The 21179-nt window shown below is 39.3% G+C and overlaps 1 protein-coding gene across 4 annotated transcripts in view; it reads left to right on the top strand.

Annotated features, from left to right (window-relative positions):
* Nucleotides 1–21179, top strand: part of SNX4 (sorting nexin 4) — a 60846-nt gene that overhangs the window by 31375 nt on the left and 8292 nt on the right. For all 4 annotated transcript variants that reach the window (XM_039495452.1, XM_039495455.1, XM_039495454.1 and 1 more), the window contains exons 6-9: nucleotides 4641–4696; nucleotides 11101–11173; nucleotides 13691–13752; nucleotides 15370–15435. In XM_039495452.1, the coding sequence (XP_039351386.1) occupies nucleotides 4641–4696; nucleotides 11101–11173; nucleotides 13691–13752; nucleotides 15370–15435 (257 nt within the window). The remainder of the gene's footprint in view (nucleotides 1–4640; nucleotides 4697–11100; nucleotides 11174–13690; nucleotides 13753–15369; nucleotides 15436–21179) is intronic.

The raw sequence follows: 21179 nt of genomic DNA on the forward strand, positions 1-21179 counted from the left end.
CCATATCCCATAATTTCAAACTGCCTACCTGGTGTGAAAATCTGCACCTGTCCCCTATCCACCTACCACAACCTTTAGCTTCCTTCCCTCCCAACACATACAGCATGTACAGACCACATCTTCAGTGCCACTATGTATGTTCAATAAAAAATTCTGCAACCAACTGAAAATTAAAAATGTAGAGCCAGGGTAAAATAAATTGAACTAGTACAAAATTCCTTTTACATACTTTTTCTGGTAAATGAAAATGGAGCTTTTATTTATCAGAAGCTGCTGAAGAGTATAGGGTCTTTGACACCAAATTATGGGTAAGCATGCTGTGGATTTGTAGTAGACTTTTTTGTCTTGGGGTGTCTCTTCTAACACTGCTAGGCATCTAGGACCATCATTCTAGGGGACAGTTTCTTTATGCCACTGGAGTCTTAAGAGTGGACTCTCTTTAAAGTTTGTAACGAGATCTGTATTCATTCAGTACATTGAGGCATATAGGGAACTCAGCCATATAATGGAGAGTGGGATTTTCCACATAGTGATTAAGGGTACTGTCAATTCAGTGGAAAAAAAATAGATGAACAAGAAGACAAGTATTCCTTATAAAAGAGAGGCCAAGTTATCATCCAAGGACTTAGGCTGTAAATTCAGGAAGAGAGATATATATTGCAAATAATAGTAGAGGGGAAACAATGTGAGAGAGGAAGTTACAGGGGAATATTAAAAGGTAAAAATTTAAACATTTTAAGGATGCACATGTAGAAGTAGGAATAGCATTTGCAATGGTTTTCCTGTGTATTCATTTGAATTGCAAGAATAACCATGTTTTTATTAACCTCTTGATTATCTGTGGGCTGATACGTGGATGTAACATCAGATGACAGATCTTTTTGGAAAAACTTGATCCTATCCCTCCTCTGCTCCTTTAAGTGTTAAAACTGCGGAAGACAGTTTTCTGAACCATCATTTAAAATTACTGATCGCACATAATAATTTGCAAAGCATTCAGATGGTAGACACTGCTAACTCGTATTTTTAAATGACGTCATGTATGTTGTGCCCCAAAATCGTCAATTAATGAAAGCTTCTGTTTTAGGCTGTGTTTGAGAACAGCAGCGTGGGCAGTTTGAGTTAGTTGCATTGAGAATGGTGGGAAGGGCATAATAAAATTTTTTATTAAACTCTTAGGAATAACTCAACATAGATACTCCAGAATAATAGTGGGAGAAAGGAGAAAATTATGGCATGTAAGAACAAGTGAGAAAAATATAGTTTCTGTTAAACAAATTGTCAGATACCTGGCCTCTTCAGTTCATTTAGCTTTATTAAAATGTAGGTTACTAGAGAGGGGAAGAAGGAACCCAAAGAACAACAGTTAAATTACTGCAAAATATTCAAAATAAACAACTGTCTAAGGACAGATGGTATCTTAGGTAAAATGTAAGATGGCAATTGCCATTCTGCTTTTTAGATTTCTGGCATGGTTATTTTCTCTGTGGAATCCCTGCTTCCCTAAGAAAAATGTTACACTTTTATAAAATAATGGGGAATGGAGCCTTTCTGTTTCCTTTGCTAAACCTTTTAATTATACATTCAGTTTCTGTGCTGAATGTAAAAATAAAAGGTTTTTAGTAAGCAGATTGATTTGGTTACTTATGGTAGCTTAATAATATCATCAGAGGCAGATTTATACTTGGAGTGCGTAGTTGTGTAGGACCAGAAGCACGCCATGGGCCCATTTGCTGCCTTTGTTCTGTGACGCCAAAGGGTTTATGGACTAATTAGATAGCACAGTCCAGACACTGCAATAAACTAGTCGAACAGATGAAGATTCTGTGTTTAAACCAGGAGGATTTATTTTGGATTACCCTGACTACTCTGGGTTAGAATTCTTAGAATTCTCTCTCTGCCAGCTGTAATGCTTTTCCCCCTAACCCCAAAATACTGCAATTTAGAATACGTGTTTAAATGTTCTTTCAAACTTTTTTGCTCTGGGAGGTCAAAATACAATGCACTATATTCCTGACCTGCAGTCATAGTTAATCTGAAGGAGGAAAAATATGGTGTACAATTCTTTTCTCTCCCCCTCTCCCCCCCCCCCCCAAAAACCACAAAACAAAAACAAACAAACAATCCCCCCCCACCAAACTTAACAAAACCGCACTGGCTGCTCCTGAGCACAAAGCCAGTATCTCTTTTTAACTGTTATATTCCATATTGTCGTCCAGTTTTTGAGTGTGAGTGTGTGTGTGTGTGTGTGTGTGTGTGTGTGTGTGTGTGTGTGTGTGTGTGTGAAAGCTGCTTGACTCAATCTCAATTGACAGCCAATTCCACTTCAAATATTCACTCAATTTAACCACTTCTGTAAATTCTTTTTGCACGTACTCTCAATTTACAAAAATGTCTGTCCAGAAACCTTACATAAACTTGCTCTAGCTTTGTAGTTACCCTTAGCTAGCTTGTAGTATGATTTTTGTTTGAAATTACTGTGTGTTTAAAAAAAAAAAATGGCCAGGTTGATAACACAGCCTGACTTCTTGTGCATTATTTCCTTTTTGTGCATAATCAGTAGTAAAGATTCTGGAGGACAAATTGTTTCCTCAGTTACACCTGTGAAACTCCTTTGGTTCTGAAAGATTATGTATGTGTAACTGAGGGCAGAATTTGGTCCTGTAATTGGAACTTAGTTAATCCTTTTGACGATGCATTCAGAACCCAGAGTAGAATTGACTGTCTTGCTCTCCCAGAGAGCAATTTTAGCTCTGTAGTTTGGACAACTGCATATAAAGTAGTGTAAATACCTTTTTGCCCATAACGTAAGCAAGTATGAGTCGGACTGTTCAGAGGAAACAGGTCTCATGACCAAGATGTTGCCAGACACCTTTGAGTAGAACAGAGTCTTGACACCTGTCACTTATCTTTGTGGAAAACTAGCCAATCTATTCTTAAATAAAATTTTAAAACCCCTTCCTTTGCACTCTGAGAGATGGCTATAGGGGGTTTGGGATATTTGCTCCCTCAGTCTGTAGAATGTTTGGAGAAGCAGAGTTACTGCTGGAAAGTAACTCCTTTTTATTCCTTGACCACACTTTTGTATAATACTCATCAGTAGCTGTCATGCCAATCGCAATAGCAAAATTACTTTTTAATTGAGCTCAGACGTTGTGCTCAGCGCTCTACCAACATGAGATGAGATCCCAGCGTCAAGGATATTACAGTGAAATTCAGACATGGTACAGCTTGGACACGATGTGATGGGAAGCGTAACAGTCTCGTTTTGGTGCCAATCTCATAAACAGAATTTACTGAGAGGCTTATGAAGGGAAACTTTCTACTCTAACTCCAAGCGAGCATTGGGTTCTACTGGAATCAGTTGCTAAATAACTTTTTTAAAACTGCTCTTAAGAGTTGCTGACTTTACTGCAATTGATGCACAAAATATTATTCCTATAGCAAACATCATTGCTAAAAACTCTCTCTGCCAGAAGGTACAGTTGTGAATTATCACTCTTATTGAGCCTTTTGCACCAGAAGTCTTGGTTCTTTTAAACATACCTCTTTTTTCATTTGAAGAAGGATTAAGCTAAAGTGAACTTGGGCAACTTCTGAAGGAGAGCATCCACACAGGGATTGCATGTGCTCTAATTTAGCACCTTGCACCTTTAGTTAATTTGTCTTAATTTTCTTGAGTGTCTCCATCTGGACATGTCCTTAAAGGCCTTACTATCTGAGGCAGGGACTGACTTTTTGTTGTGTGTACATGTCTAGCAGTCAGGCCCCAATGACCAGGACATGTAGGTATTACAGTAATAAGCATTGTAGTAAAACAAATAAAATAAGTGGAGGCATGTTGCCTTTTTACAGAGTAAACAAAAACTAATTAATTCTAACTGACTTCTTAAAAAATTTAAACCACAAAAGCAAGAATTAGTGTTGAGAATTCTATACCTCGGTTGCAGGCACTGGTAGAATAACATGTTTCTCAGAAACAGAGTGAAAAGTTTAATTAAAGCAACTGTTTCTTTACTGAAGAAAATCCAGTGATCCAATTTGTGATTCAGTATAGTAGTCTCCTATCTATTGAAAAGGAACACTGCATCAAAAACTGACACTATTCTCATTCACAGATATATGTATGCTTTCCTCTACAGTAACTCTGAAAATGAGAGAACACAATAGATTTGTGTTTGATGCCACTGGGGAACTGTTTTTGGTAATTCAGACCATATAAAGGTCATTTCCGCTATTGGTTTTATTTTGGTTTGAAAAATATATAAAATAATTTGTCCATATAGCCTTAGACCTACTTGCATCACCTGAAAAGAATGTAGGGTTATATATCTTAATTTTGTGGTTTGTGTAACATTTCAAGAAAAGAATATTTTGCTGGGGTTTGTGATTATACTAGTTTAATGATATTGGATACTGTTTACATGCTAGTTCACAGAACAGTTTAGTTTTCTAGGCTTTTCTCTAAAAGCAGCCTGACATTAGCTCCTTCACTTGTCAGATTTGTTCATATGTTTGAAATTTTTGATGAAGTACCATGACAGAAAACTGCAGCTTTCTACTGTGGCTGCCAGCAAAGAGAAATTGTTGCTTGCTGTTTGTTATAATGCAATTATATTTCAAACTTTTTTTTTTTTCAGGCAGACTCCAGGTTAAAAGCTCTTAATGCCACATTCAGAGTGAAAAACCCAGACAAGTAAGATTTTTCGTACTAGTTACAGTTGTGATTATGAATGATAGTGTGTGCTATCTATGTAATTTTTCATTTCTGAGTGTATGCTATCCGTACACTTTTTAAACCTTATTAACAAACCGTTAATAAGAGACAGAGAAAAGAGGCTGAAAAACCCAGTTCACAGGGAGAGCAGGAAACTCTTAAGGGAAATGCCATCACCTTCTGCAGAATCTAAGCTTTCATTTTAAAAAACAGAAGAAAAAAAAATCTAGTCTTTGTTTGCAAAGAAACCTTTGCAAATTAATGCAGTGGGACCTTCCTGAATCTGCAAGCATACATAGCCAATATCTCTCTTGTGCACACACACGCAACTATATGCACTTGCCAGTGCTGCAGTACCCAAGCTGCCAATTTTCACAGCTGCTATTGGAAACCCAGATCGATTTCAGTCTACCGTGTCTTGGGAAGCTGTGGGTAGCTGCAGAGGCAGGCACTGGAGTTATTAGCTGGATAGGAAGTCCATTAACAGAGGCTGAAGTGTGGGGAGCATATAGTAGCAGACACTCCTCGTTTTGGCCAGAGGAGGTTAGTATAGGACAGTGGTTTCCAAACAGTGGGTTGCAGGAAAGTGTCAGATGGTTCCACAGGTGCTGGCTTCTTCCTTTCCCTGGGGGTTCTCAACCCCAGGCCCTGCCCCCACTCCACCCCTTCCCTCAAGGCCCTGACCCTGCTCTGCCCCCACTTCGCCTCTTCCCAACCAGTTCCACACCCTCCCCTGAGTGCGCCTGTTCCCGCTCCTCCCCTTCCTCACAGCGCCTCTTGCACATTGCGGAACAGCTGATTGTGGCAGGCACGAGGAGGGGGACTGGCTGCTGGTGAGTGCTAAGCAGCCACAAATTTTTTTCCATGGGTGCTCTGGGTGCCCACAGAGTTGGCACCTATGGACGGTTCACTGTATCCAGGGCTGGATTAACCCATTGCTGGGCCCTGGCCTAGGCAAACATACACTTCTCCCAGTGTGGTGTGGAAAGGAAGCCACAGATGGGTGGGGAGTGCAGTTTGGAGAGTTAGCCTGCTCTGCATTCACCCCAGAGTGGTGGCACCTTTCCCATGGGGCTGGGCCTGTCTCCCCACTCTAGGTGTTGCCACCTGGCGCACATGGTTTCAGTGCCACTCAGGTTTGGGCTGCCCCAAACCACAGTGGCGCTGAGACTGCGTGTGCCAGGTTGCAACACTTGGAGTGGGGAGCTGGGCCCAGCCCCATGAGACAGAAGCTGCCACTGCAGGTAGGCTAGCTCTCCAACTCCCCCTACCCCTCCGAGCCTTCTCAGTGGGCTGGGATTAGGGTTGTGGTGCCAGGGTGGAGGGTGCATATATGTAATGGTGAGTAACAACAACAGAAGGACAAAATGCAGTTGGTGCATCCCCTCAGTAGAACATTTGGAACCACTGATATAGGAGACTCTCTCTGTAGCACCTAGGAGAGTGGGAGGGGGGTAAAGTAGCAGACATTCCTGCAGCACCCAGAATAGTCTGACGTGGGAGAGAGGGAACCAAGAGACAGAGTGCTACTTCTCCCTTCCAACAATATGGTGCTACTTAAAATCTATCAGAAACTGAAGGATGGAATCCTGAAGCCATGTCAAGAGATGACATCTTCCCCTTTTCCAGCATCTGAAAGTGGAATTGGGCCCTTGTTTGGATATTATCTTCCCTTCCCCCAAATCTTTTTTTTATTAGTCTGTGACTAGTAGTGTTAGTCTTCTTGTTTTTAGGGCTTGGAAATTTTACCAGCCTCCTTAATACGGGAGGGAGAGATTGAGGTAACACAGAAAAGAGAAATACAGTATTTAGAGAGAGAGATTTGGAAAGGGGACGTGGAGGAAAGAACACAGTGTAGGAGAAGGAAAAGCAAAAGAGCAAAGTAGGTGATACTGGTAGTCTGTGGTATACGGAAAGTCAGACTGGATGGTGAGATGAGGAAATTGATACTAAATGCCGCTAAGGAAAAGATGCATTATGATCTGGTTTTGGAAAGAAAAAATAGAATACAGACAGGAATGGAGAGAATGTGTAATAAAAGCAAGAGTTGCATAGAGCTCATTGAACAATATTTATCAAATTTGTTATATTAGGGATGTTACCAATACTTAACAAATTTATTTGCCAAATACTTGTTGTGATATTCAGCCTGCGCAATGGCTGGCCAAATGCTATTTGACAAATATATTATTCAATAGATATTGGGGAAATTCAACAACTAATATATTGGACACTTTTTTCCTGCTATTCCATGGTGCCACTAGCTCTTATTGCAGGTAACATTTTTACAAGTTTCTTAAATAGCTGATTGAAATGGTATAATTACAATACACGGTCTGTTTTATTCATTTGTACAGCAATGGGTGGCTTGGCGGTTAGGGGGTTGGTTTTGGAAGTGTGGGAGCACCAATATCTTTGGCTTGGCTAGTAGGCTTAGTCCCTGAGGTAGCAAGTATCAGTAGCTTTCTCAATCCTTAATTTAAACCAACCGTAGAAAGTTGGATAGCAACACAGCATTTCAAAAGTCTAACTACTGAAGTTGGTTTGGAACACAACCAAAGCTCTTCTGGTAGGCTGAGTGTTTTTTATTGAAGGGGTCAGTGGTGATAAAAATGTGCTCTTCTGTTGCTCAAAAATAACTTTGCAGTGACATTTCCACTGAATTCTCTAATCCAGTTTCTTTGCAAACATCCTGCTGTCTTCCTTCTGTACTTCAAATCCAATCAAAAATTGCTTTCCCAATGGTGCATTGTTCCTTTTTCATACAGTCCACTAGATAACAATTTTCATAGTAGTTACTTTCCTAAAACAGAATGAAAAGGATCTGGGTAATATCACTGTGGCTGAGCCATATTAGAAAATAGATTCTGCTTATGGCAGCTGAACTTGTGACTCTCAGTAGTACACTTGATCCTGAGTCCCCGTGCCATTTGTGGTTTTTCTGCCCCACATACCTATTCTTAAAAATACCTTTTACTCCTCTATTGTTTTGTGAAGGGGAAATTGACCATAGTTATAGTAACTTTCACTACAGACCTAGTGCTGTCAAATGCACAAAATAATTGGAAATAGAAGGGAGAAATTCTCTGGTGTCTTTCAGTTACAGTAGTTATGGTATAGTTATAGTAATCTTAAGTATGACTAGTAATAATAGTTGGTAAAGTATTTTCATCCAGAAGTGAATTTTTAATTGGTAGTATCTCTATTAAAATGTGGTTCTAGTCTGAAAAGTGACTGTAGAAGCAGTAACATCTGACTCAACTTACTTGCTTTTCATCTGTATTGCTAAAAGTTTGGCTTCACTAGAAATGCTACAGTGGCACAGCCGTAATGGTACAGCTGCACTGCTGTAATGTAGACACTTACTACAGCGATAGAAGGGGTTCTTTCGCTGCTGTAGTAAACTCACCTCTCCGAGAGGTGGTAGGTAGGTTAAGAAGAATTCTTCCATTAACAGAGCAGTGTCTACACCACAGCTTAGGTTGGCTTAGTTACATCTCACAGGACATAAAGTTTTTCAGTGCCCTGAGGATGTAGTTAAGCCAACCTAACTTTGTTGTGTAGACCAGCCCTAAAATAGGTTTTTACAAGTGGTAGCATTACAGATCCAACACAGCTGATGGGTTGGGCATTGGGGAAACCATTTTGGACTTTTGAGCTAGTTTTCGCATTATCAACATGTTCAACCATGTTCTGGCTCTACAGCTTTTACTGTTGGAGTTGCAAGAGCAGGAAACCATCACTAGCTTACCTTTCTGATTCCAGGTAGCTTGGAGTAATGGCATTTAGAAGCATATTTTTAGTAGTGAATTGAACAGATTTGATCTAAAAATCGTTGAAAATCAGTAAACTTGTAATGGTGCAATGCTATTTTTAGTTATTTTTCAGAAAAGAACTGCAATTTAAGTTCACACATCCCTATTCATCAAGGAATGTGAGGAACAACACCAGTTTTGTTAGTTGTGCATGGAGCCTGGATACCAAAATTAATAGGCACCCTAGAACCACCTAAGATAACGTTTTCTTATAGCAGAGGAAGAGTTGGCATCAGATTTTAACAGGAAGAACATGGTATCTCAGATTTAGCGACAGTATGGGAATCCTCTCTAATCCTGGGCTGTCCATTTTCAGTCTTCATCTGTTTGGAATAAGAGATGTCTGAAAGCTCTCTTGCTACTTAGTGTACTAGAACTATAGGGTATTTAGATTTTCAGAAAGCCTTTGACAAGGTCCCTCACCAAAGGCTCTTAAGCAAAGTAAGCTGTCATGGGATAAGAAGGAAGGTCCTCTCATGGATTGGTAACTTGTTAAAGGATAGGAAACCAAGGGTAGGAATAAATGGCCAGTGTTCAGAATGGAGAGAGGTAAATAGTGGTGTCCCCCATGGCTCTATACTGGGCCCCGTCCTATTCAACATATTCATAAATGATCTGGAAAAAGGGGTAAACAGTAAGGTGACAGACTGTGAAGAGCTACAAAAGGATCTCTCAAAACTGGGTGACTGGGTAACAAAATGGCAGATGAAATTCAATGTTGATAAATGCCGAGTAATGCACATTGGAAAACATAATTCCAACTATACATATAAAATGATGGGGTCTAAATTAGCTGTTACCACTCAAGAAAGAAAGCTTGGAGTCATTGTGGATAGCTCTCTGAAAACATCTACTCAATGTGCAGGGGCAGTCAAAAAAGCAAACAGAATGTTGGGAATCATTAAGAAAGGGATAGATAATATCATATTACCTCTATATCAATCCCTGATACGCCCACATCTTGAATACTGCATGCAGATGTGGTCGCCCCATCTCAAAAAATATATATTGGAATTGGAAAAGATTCAGAAAAGGGCAACAAAAATGATTAGGGGTATGGAACGGCTTCCGACTGAGGAAAGATTAATAAGACTGGGACTCTTCAGCTTGGAAAGGAGATGACTAAGAGGGGGTATGATTGAGGTCTATAAAATCATGACTGGTGTGGAGAAAGTAAATAAGGAAGTGTTATTTACTCCTCATAACACAAGAAGTAGAGGTCACCAAATGAAATTAATAGGGAGCAGGTTTAAAACAAACAAGAAGTATTTCTTCACACAACGCACAGTCAACCTGTGGAACTCCTTGCCAGAGGATATTGTGAAGGCCAAGACTATAGCAGGGTTCAAAAAAGAACGAGAGAAATTCATGGAGGATAGGTCCATCAATGGCTGTTACCCAGGATGGGCAGGGATGGTGTCCCTAGCTTCTGTTTGCCAGAAGCTGGGATGATTACCTGTTCTGTTCATTCCCTCTGGGGCACCTGGCATTGGCCACTGTCGGAAGACAGGATATTGGGCTAGATATTAGAAACATGTGGTGTAAGCAAAGATTTTTTTTTTTAAATGGGTGCTGAAATGTGGTTCTTAAATTCATAATTAGCCACCTAAATAAGTGGCTTTTTTTTTGTTTTTTGTTTTGTTTTTAGTGAGACCTGCTGGGTTCTAAGCATTTCTGAAATCAGACCACCTGTATGTAGGTGACTAATTAAGAATTTAGAAGCCTAACTTTAGGCATCTGTTTGTTTTATTTTTAAAATCTTGGCCTGGATTTTTTTTCACTACAATAATTGAGAGACATCATTCCGTAGTTAGTCTGTTCTCTAGTTCCTATTCTTTACTTTCTCTCTGGATAAAACGCGTGACTCTGCACGATCTAAGGCTTCAAAGTAGGGTTTAAGTTGGTTTTAAATGGTGTATAGCTCTTGTGCAGATGATCAGAACAGGAGTAAATAAACCCCTCTTGAGGCTTTCCCCAAGTCAGCAACCTGCTCTGGGGTTCAGCTTAGCCTTGGGCATTATATCCATTTTACACACCACCTAGGTGTATTCTGAGGCTAATTTAATGTTTTTTAGAGTTCTTTGAGATCCTTGCATAAAAGGCACATTGTAAATACAGGTAATATTTTATCAACTTCAAAAGAATTTAAACAATTTTTCATTAGTAAGCATAAAACCCATCAAATGGGATTTTAAATGAACCGTTTCTTCCTGCTCTTTAGATTATATCTATCAAATAACATTCCGCTTCATAAGTGCTCTTAAAAAAAACCAGATGCAGCAGTCTTTCAGAAAAAATGTCTGCTGTTTATATTTCTTAAATTTATGGCATATAAATTGATCTGAACCTTTACTATTATTGTATAAAAGTACAGTAGTTTTGCATGTGTAATTATTTGCTAAAAAGGAGTTTGATTCTGTTGTCATTTGCTAGGAATCCACAGCTAATTCCACTTTAACATAAGTCTAAATCAGTGTCACCAGCTCCTGTGTTGTGGCTCTATCTTACATTTTGTGAAAGCTTGCTTTTGTGATAGCTAATGATGTACTATCTGTTTCCTGTTCCTAGGCGATTTACTGAGCTAAAACACTACAGCGATGAACTGCAGTCTGTCATATCACACCTTCTGCGAGTCAGAGCTGTAAGTATTTCGCATGTGTGTCCTGACAAATAGTAGAATATATTTATAAGACAGCATTTCTTCTTTAGTCAATAGAAAACTGATGTATGTATTCTTCACTTAAAATTGGTTTGTTGTACTGTCCAGGGTTTTTTTTTGTGTGGGGGGGGCGGGTCGAGTGCGAGCGTGAGAGATTATTTTATAACCATACACTTTGGGGGGAAGGAATTCTAAATGTGCTTGGAGTAAAGCAGTGTGAAATGCTTATCTCCAGTATTGTTCCCCAGTCTGAATTATATGTTTTGATAGTCACTGGAAAAAGGCCATTCTTACACCACAGATTTCTAGTTAAACAAATGCTTACAAATGCTTCCACAAACATTCATAATGCTGTTGTTTGGCTCGTTGCTTTATTCTGTCTTGTAGAATAGTTTACATGCGGTACCTTATTGTATTGGCAATTTAAAACCCCACGAAAGTCACTTGGGGAATTGGGAGGAAGGTTGGTTGGTACTTAGCTGGGACAGTAGAACCTTGGAACTCAACGTTGATACATCAGTGTCATGTCCAAAGAACTAGACAAGACCTGTAGTGATTTGAAGTGTTTTTAGACCCCAGTTTGTTGCACGTTCCATCAAAAATGCAGCATAACATTGCATATTTCACAGAATTAGTGAAAAGTGCAAAGTATACTGTTACCAGAGAGTAAGATGCACATCTTCAATTACAATTCACAGGAAAGGGAGAAGAGCAGAATAGCATTACTACTTCTTCATAGGTGTTGCCACTGGAAGAAGCAGCAAGGGGGCCAGAAGCCCACATCAACTAGAAAACGTTGGATCCCCACTATACAGTTGGCAGGATTCTGCCTTTCTCTCATGTGGCAAAAAGGAGTTAGAACGGCATGAGGTTTTCTGGAACGTAGACATATAATACACATCTACCTCGATATAACGCTGTCCTTGGGAGCCAAAAAAATCTTACCACGTTATAGGTGAAACCGTGTTATATTGAACTTGCTTTGATCCACTGAAGTGCGCAGCCCCGCCACCCCGGAGCACTGCTTTACCGCATTATATCCGAATTTGTGTTATATAGGGTGGCGTTATATCAAGGTAGCAGTGTATTGTGTTTTCTAGAGCTTGTGGTGTGAATTCACAAGTTATGCAAGTTCCCCACAACACTTTTCATCTTACAGACCGGTCTGTAATGAATAATGCCTTTTAGAATGATTAGAACAGTCATGTCATGGAATCAGGATGGCTGTCTCCTATGGCTTGAAAACACAAGCTTTAAAAAAATACAAAACTGAGAGGGAAATAGGAAATTACAACCCTGGTAACAGGGAGCACGATACTAGTTCTTAGTGTGTTCAACAGGGGTTTACTTTTTGGCAAAAGTGTGCTGTAGGGGAGGATTGTAATTGATTGCCCTGTCGAGTGGAGGCATGTTAGAGGATTAATTGCTTGTATTCCAGTAACTTGCCTTCCTGCCAGTACGTGTGTGTGTGTGTGTGTGTGTGTGTGTGTGTGTGTGAGAGCTGTGTGACAATGTTCTAACTTAATGCCTTTTTACCTCTTTGACACATGAATAATTATGGCTTTTATAAAACTTCTGTTTAACTCAGACATATCAAACTGTGATTTAATAATCGTGAAGGACAAAAATAAGTTGCGCTTCGGAGTTCAGTGTAATGTAGAGGGAAAAATCAATAACTATATAGTTACCAACAATGTAGCATGTGCAGGTTTCTGGTTCTCCGAACACATGAATTGACTTCTCGCTTTAGCAGCAAGTGTTGTGATGAGTTGACTCTTCCTTTCCCATTCTTTGTAGTATTGTATTTCAAGGAAAAAAATAGGCTTGTGCCTTTTCGGATTCTTCATTATGTATGGAAAAGCCTGGAAGTTTTTTTTCTGAACCAACCCAGCTTTCCTTTGCAGTTCATTTTTAAGGCCTTTGTTAGGACTGCATGGGGAAAGTGGCCATGCAGGGTGAGAGATGGGAAGAGGCTTAATCACAACTCTGAACTGAAGCATAGATTTTTGTCTTCCTGTTTTCATATACACCCTCTTCCCCCAACCCCCTGACACACATATACATTCCCCTGTGAGATGTCCATTTACATAGGCGTTATACAGGTGAAATGAATTGCGCCTCACATTAACTCGGTTGTTGGTGATCTAACTAGAGTGGCTGATTGACTGGATGTATAGACAGTCTGATGCATTTCTGTAGATTTTCATACATAGAATGGTCTAAATGTGATTTTTTTCAGTATAGTTTGAAGCCGTTGATTTAAAAAATAAAGTTATACTATTGGTCTTAAAAGACAAGTCAGAGCTATGCTTTAGCCTTTATAAAATAACATTTTCATCTCATATACTGCTGTTGAGTTATTACAGCTGTAGACCTGAAGGGTTAGTCTGTAAACGTTAGTCTTTGCTTAAGATATGTATGTTTTACAAGAAGCTAGTAAACTGCATATAAAAGAAATGGGCTTGTCCAAAATCTAACTCTTACAAATGTTTGTTTTAGAGAGTGGCAGACCGTCTCTATGGTGTATACAAAGTGCATGGGAATTATGGGAGAGTGTTCAGGTAAGAATTAGAACAGGTTTTTTAAAATACATAATCTAGTTTCCTGAAGCTTAGATAGTTTGCAGGTAATGGGTGAAGCTTATTTATCCTTATTTTTGAAATTTAAATGTTGATATATTTAGTAAAACAAAATATATGTGCATTGGAAAGTGTCACTGCTCAGTATTAAAACATTGACAAGATGCTGTATTTGACACAGATCTCTCTACCTTTGCTGAACTTTTTAGTTTCAACTGGATGAAGTTTTTAGGTTTTTTTTTTAAATATAACTTCATGATTTTTGTCTTAGTTCTTAACTGTTTGCTCCTCAGAATGCTTCCTAGTAATTTATTTTATATAGTTAATAATTGTTGCATTGTATCTGTAGTGCTGAAAGGTATCCTGATCCTTTTAATACATTAAAAAATCAACAATATCTCAGGTATATTGTAGTACACTTTTTAGAAGTTGAATTAACCAATAGTTTTTGATTTATGTGCCTGAGTTGCATGCTCAAGTTTTCCATCTCGCTGGAGAATTAAAGAATCTAACTTCTGGTTAAGGGGAACCTCCTGCTTATACAATCTGTACAAGTGCTAAATTTAATTCACCAGGTTAATGGATTGCAGATGTCTTTCTGGCTGGGGGTTTAAAATTAAATTAGGTGCATTTTTGTAATAACACAAGGATAAACAAATGTCAACATTATAGACAATTAAAAAATCTACTCTGTTAAAGTATAGAACAATAAATACTAGACATAAATTACACAAAGAGGAAGATAACTAAAAGTACATTCAATATTTAAGAGGTGGAGGGGGGGTACAGTTTTAGGATAACTGATAAAACCAAATAACTTGCAGAGTTAAGAGATAATGAGATTAATGTATAATTATGATTTACTTGTGGTGAACTTCTAAGCAATTGCCATCTCCACTCCAGTTTTGGTGTCTGTGTAATCCATAAACTGACTAGATTTAATTATATATATAGTTTGTCAACAATATGCAGTGATCCTAAGGGGAAAAAAAATAGGTTTGGAGAGTCTTATTTCAGAAATGAGACTCCAGTGTTTCTACTGTGAATGCTATAAATCCATCGGTTTTTTCCAGTGTATGATGTGGCAGGTTTCGGTCTGATGTGCTGCTTGTCTCTAATGGTTATTCTCTTATTAGTTTTTTAAAAATCAGCATTCTCATATTGAGATTTGGTAGTATAGCTTTACAGACCATTTGTATTGCAGATAGTGGCGCTAAAAGTGTCAACACAATGGAATGAACCTTATGTTGCAATTCTGTTAGAAAGTATTTCTCTTAATCTCTTTAACTATTAAAACAAGGTTCTTTTCATGCCTGCCTCTTGAACTGGAACTAAAAAAACAACAACCCTCTGTGTCTGTGTCTGGGGAGGGATGGAGCAGGGCAGTTCCTGACCAGAATGCTTTAAAACTGTCTCACTATTAAATTGTGTTCAGTGCTGCTGCTTAGAGGTAGAAAAGCAGTTTGGCTAGGTACGACTTTTGAGGCAATTTCCATTCAAATGTCACCTGGAAAGAAACTATATACAGGATGCAGCTTATTAACTTCCTTTAACTTCATGTGTGATGTTGTTTCTCATTGGATTTGCTTTTTTCTCTAGTGAATGGAGTGCAATAGAAAAGGAGATGGGGGATGGGCTGCAGAGTGCTGGCCATCACATGGATGTGTAAGTACTGATTGTTTGATGTATGCCAGATGCACATATATTAAGGGGGGGCAGGGAATTCTATCAGAAATGTACTGAGAGAACTTTTGGGGGCGAGGTATATTACTATTGGGTACACAACATTTCAGTGACTTTTGGATGTGGGCTGTTTTTAGAGTCCATGTACTGTATTAAGTAGCTCAAAGGGCCTCGGGGGAGCCAGAGGGGTTACTTTTTATTATTATTTTGAAACTATAGAGGTGTTTGGAATTCTTCCAGCTTTTCTTTTAAGCTGCTATGCCAGAAACTAGTGGAATTAAACTGTAATGTACTGCAGACCCGATGAGAGCCGTTTGTTTTTGGCAGGAATGCCTTGCACCATGCGGTAGATGGTACGCTAATTTGTACTTAACAAAAAGTTTAAATAACCTTTTTTTATTTTTTTTAAACTGTTCAGCACCCCAGGCTTATTTAGTGGATTCCAAAATAATTTCAAGTACCATCCTGAAATAATAGTGGTTGTAACCAGGAATCGCTACTGAGCACAGCAAGGGTGTCTGTTTGCCCCTTACCACATATGTTTAACTTCCATTGGATTCAATGATGGTTATGTACATGAAACAAGGAGAACAGAACCCTCAAAATAAAAAATAAACTGTTTAGCGCTTCAGATTGCTTATAGTATCTGTATTATAGCAACAGGGAATTCTTTTAGTTTTGCCTAGTTTTGCTTTCTATGTAATGATAATAATAAACATAGTAGAGAAATTCTTATTCAGTGTATCTCTGGTTCCTTCCATTTCACAAAATCATAATGACTGGTAGAGTAGTTGTTTAACCCATTCAGGAGTTCTGTGGCTTTACAAGTGGAACTATGAAACATAAAATAGTTTTAATTGGAAAAGATAATCTTATTTTAAAAGTGAATCATGAGAAAACTTTAAGGTTGTCAGTAGTACTATTTTGTGATGCCAGTTTACATCTGTATTGTAAATTGATGCCCTTGTCCAGTTTTAGTAAGGGATATAAATTTCCAGATTCCTGCTGCCAAATAGAATTTTATGGAGAAGCTCGCTTAACAGTGAATTCTCAAAATTAACGCTTGGTTTAAAAAGTGAGAATTTTATCACATCCTTAAATAATATGAGTGTTTAGGAATGAAACATAGAAGCATTTATTTCCATGTTTAAAAACAGTTTTATGGTTAATGTTAAAATAGTTTTATTATACAGCCGAAATCCCATTACAAGAAATAACTCCAAATAAAAGGGCATAGAAAGAATAAGGAAGTGGAGTGCAGCATTAAATATTTATTACAATACTGCAAAATTTGAACAGTCCCATAGAAATCAATTTATTTTCAGTTGCGTGAACAAGTACTGCAGATAAATGAAAACGTACTTGGACCTGCCTAGCTTCTCTTTTGTGATACATCAATATGCACCATGCTGTGCTGTCAGAATGTTGAGAAGATGTTTTAATCAAATAAAGTAAAGCAAATAGAACAAATACCTCCTTCAAGAGATTATACCCCCTCCAGTTTATACCTGCTCCACTTTACCATAAAACAGCAGTTAGAGGCACAAGGGGGTTGTAAGACTTAACACCTAAGACTTCTGCCCTTTATGTTGTTAGTGTTGAAGACCCAGAATGATGGTGGTGGAGAGTTCCCAGGGTAACCTATATTAGTCCATGCTTTAATGAATAACCATCAAAGGCAATCTCCGATGGCATAGTTTTTCTCTCTGCTCTAACAAACAGGTGATCCCAGAAGTGGCCTCTCTAGCTCATTTCTTACTGGAGACAGCAGTTGTGAGGTTCAGAGACAGTCTTCCCCAGGAACTGAAATTAGACATGGTATTCGAATTTACAGGGGGTATTGGAAAGCGACTAAATTGGCAACACTGCATGTCACTAGTTGACCACAGGGGTGATGGGGAGGGCGAGAGAGAATGGGGGAGTTCATGGTGGGTGTAGGGAAATCTCTGTTCAGGGACTCATTATGACTCTCGTAAATTTGGTTGGTTGGTTTTTTTGGGTTTTTTTTCCCCTCCCACCTCCAGGATCAACTGGAAAAATAATTGAGCAGTACAATTCTTCTTCCTCCACTCCCCCTCCCCTCCAAATCTAATGTTATGGGAAGTAGTATGGAGTACTGCACAAGGAGTATGGTTTCTGAGCAGGAAGTATACATTATAAATATCTAAACCTGTTCCTGCAATACATTTAAAGCTATTCTGCACATATCCTGCTTATACCAGCTTCATTTTTATTAGGATTTTTGATGGTTAGTCAAATGTTTCTGTCCCTTTTATTTAACTCATTATTATTTAAGAAGCCACATAGTTGTGTAGTATGGGGGGAGCGTCTGTATGTGTGTTAATTTTCATGGTGCCATCCATTTTTTCTTTTATCCCGTGATAAAAATGAATGACCCCCCTAAATTTAGAAACTTGACTCCAGCCTTGCTGGCATTGCTGCTCCATAATCAACTGACAACCTAAAATAGTTAATTTGTTTAAAGTATAACAAGAGTGGGTTAGCTGCACAACTCCCATTGACTATGAGGTGAATCTAGTATGTTGGAAAGTTTTAGCTCTGCAACATTTATTTCCCTGTTTGTAGAAGCGTGTTCCCTGCTGTGCATTTCCCTTTCTCTTTGGGGATTTCCATGATTTGTTTAACCTGTTTTGGCCTAAAGTGCGCAAAATTGGGTTCAAATAGTCAGAAGTGCAGCTTCTGCTGACCTACTACTTTGTCAAACCATGATTTAAGTTTTTGTATAAATTCTGCTCTGGGGTATGTTTAGGTGGGAGTTGGGCAGAACAACTCCTAGCATTCGGTCATAAATCTTCCCTTGAAAAACTTGGCTGCAACTGAAGTACAGTCCATCTGTAGCCCTAAAAAATCCCAACTCTTTTGTTTTAGGAACTTTAAAAAAACAAAAACAAAAAAACCCCACAGAGCCTTAAATTCAAGTCTTGATACAGACACGGTGGTAATGCTCCTCTCTCACAAAACTGGGCAGATGCCATTGCCCTTTTATAGATGATTTTGCAGGAGATCAGCCCTTCAAGCTCAAAGACAGCACCTTCTCAACTTGCTTGGGGTTCAAGCCCAGAGTCTTCTCTCACCTCCTTGGCTGTACATTATTGGTGGGCTTTAAATTCAGAACACATAAAAAAGACATGTATCTGGAGCACCAGACAGTAATTAAAGGTAGCATTGAGACGTGTTCCCTGCTCCAACTACCAGTGTGGTGTGTTTTTTACTTTTATTTAATTTATCCCTGTATCCTTCCTGCCTCCTTTGAAAAGCAAGCTGTTAACAGATTATCAGACTTCTGTCACAAGGTCACCTTGCCTGGACCCTTCTTGGATGTGCTGTACCTCAGATCTCCCTTCTATAAAATCATGCGCAGAACAGTCACAGCCCAGAACAAAATCTCACTCCTAGGCTTTGGTTTATTAATATACAAATTATATATTGTATTGGTCTGAGATCAAGACGATCAAATTCAATAAAGACAAGTGCAAAGTACTACATTTAGGATGGGAAAAATCAAATATACAACTACAAAATGGGGACTAACTGGCCAGACAGACGTACTGCACAAAAGGATCTGGGGTTACAGTGGATCACAAATTGAATATGAACCAACATATGATGCAATTGTAAAATAGGCTAATAACATTATGGGGTGTTGCATGTAAGACACAGGAGGCAGTTGTGGACAAACTTGGGAGAGTTCAGAGGAGAGCAACAAAACCGATAAAAGGTTTGGAAAAACCTGACCTATGCAGAAAGCTTACAAATCTGGCCATGGTTAGTCATGAGAAAAGAAGACTGAGGAGGGATGTGATAACAATCTTCAAATATGTTAAGGACTGTTATAAAGAGGTCTGTGATCAATTGTTCCCCATGTGCACTGAAGGTAGGACAAGTAGTAAAGGGCTTGATCTGAGTAAGGGAGATTCAGGTTAGCTATTAGGAAAAAAGTTCTAACAGTAAGGATAGTTACGCTCTGGAGTAGGCTTCCAAGGGAGGCTGTGGAATCCCCGTCATTGGAAATGTTTAAGAACAGGTTGGACAAACACCTGTCGGGGATGGTCTAGGTTTACTGTCTCAGGGCACGGGGCTGGACTAGCTGACCTCTTCCAGACCTACATTTTTTTGATTCTACAGTCCAGCTCTTGTATAGGGACCCTCTGTCCAATCCATGTCTTCTCCTCAGGATTCCACAGTCCCCCAACTAGAAACTACAGATAGTTCTCCCGAACATGACTGGCTTTCACTTTTCAGCTCTAAGGGCTCACATCCCCTTCCAGCAGGCCCCCTGATTTGCTTGCCAACTTCTGGCTATATCCCCCCTCAGGCTCCTTACCTTGTCCCTTGACAGGACGGACCTAACAGCCACAGTTGTTTCCTATGGGAATCTCAATAGTGGAACTCCCAGCTCTCTTCCAGTTCACACTCCCAGCTCCCTTTCAGCGTGGGAGCCACCAGCAGTCCTTCCCTAGATCTTAGTTGCTGGAGAGCCTCCCTGCTGAGAACAGGCTGTCATTTACATATGCCAGCAGGTCTGACTTTGAGGGACAGGGAGCAGGTGATAAAGTCCCATGATTTAGGAAGAAAACTAGACACAAATAGTGCTTGGTGTATGAAGATGCCTTACACGGTGACATGTGCCCAGAGGTCCCTTTTGTGCTGGTTGCTTCACAAACACAGATAGGAGAGGAGACTGTGAGATCTTACAATGTGAAAGACACAGATGAAGTGTTGGATGCAAGGAACAACATGAAAACAAAGAGTGTGGTGGTGATTGGCAAAGTTTTGTTACTTCCATATTTTGTTGTCATTTTAGTGGGTTTTTATACTTTTTGCTTTAGCCTTTGCAACAAAGACTCTAGAATTCAAACTTAGTTGGTTTTGTAAAAGCAACAAAGAATCCTGTGGCACCTTATAGACTAACAGACGTTCTGCAGCATGAGCTTTCGTGGGTGAATACCCACTTCTTCAGATGCAAGTGGTGGAAATTTCCAGGGGCAGGTTTATATATGCAAGCAAGAAGCAAGCTAGAGATAACGAGGTTAGTTCAATCAGGGAGGATGAGGCCCTGTTCTAGCAGTTGAGGTGTGAAAACCAAGGGAGGAGAAACTGGTTCTGTAATTGGCAAGCCATTCACAGTCTTTGTTTAATCCTGAGCTGATGGTGTCAAATTTGCAGATGAACTGGAGCTCAGCAGTTTCTCTTTGATTTAGTTGGTTTTGTTGATGCTACAGGGGGTGGAATATAACACAGCTCATTCATCCCAGCTGCATTGGCTCTGTGTTGCTGACAATAGTAAAATCTTATTTCTGTTAGTAGGCTAATCAGATATAACTCAAAACATACAAGAGAAGATACGTGCAGTAACCATTTTACAGAGGTACTTCTGTCCCTAAGCATGCTTGAAAACGCTAACCTTTTTCAAACAATGGGAGCCCGTTGAAAGCTGTCGGACAACATTTCTTACCTTTTTAAGTGATTGTAAATTTAAAAAGTCACTTTCTGCCACGCACCGTAGGGGGTGGGATTTTTCAAAATGTGTCAGCGTCAGCCCAACTCTGCTCCATTGAAGTCAACGGGAGCAGTGATAAAACTCCCAATGACTACAGTAGGCACAGTTAGGTCAACACTGAGTACTTTGGAAAATGTGCTCCTCAAAGACTTGCATATATAGCTGCTAGTCTGAATTGACACTCTTGTATGTGAAGGACAGGTTG

The sequence above is a fragment of the Mauremys reevesii genome, linkage group 11 (genome assembly GCF_016161935.1).
Source record: "Mauremys reevesii isolate NIE-2019 linkage group 11, ASM1616193v1, whole genome shotgun sequence".
Taxonomy (NCBI): domain Eukaryota; kingdom Metazoa; phylum Chordata; order Testudines; family Geoemydidae; genus Mauremys; species Mauremys reevesii.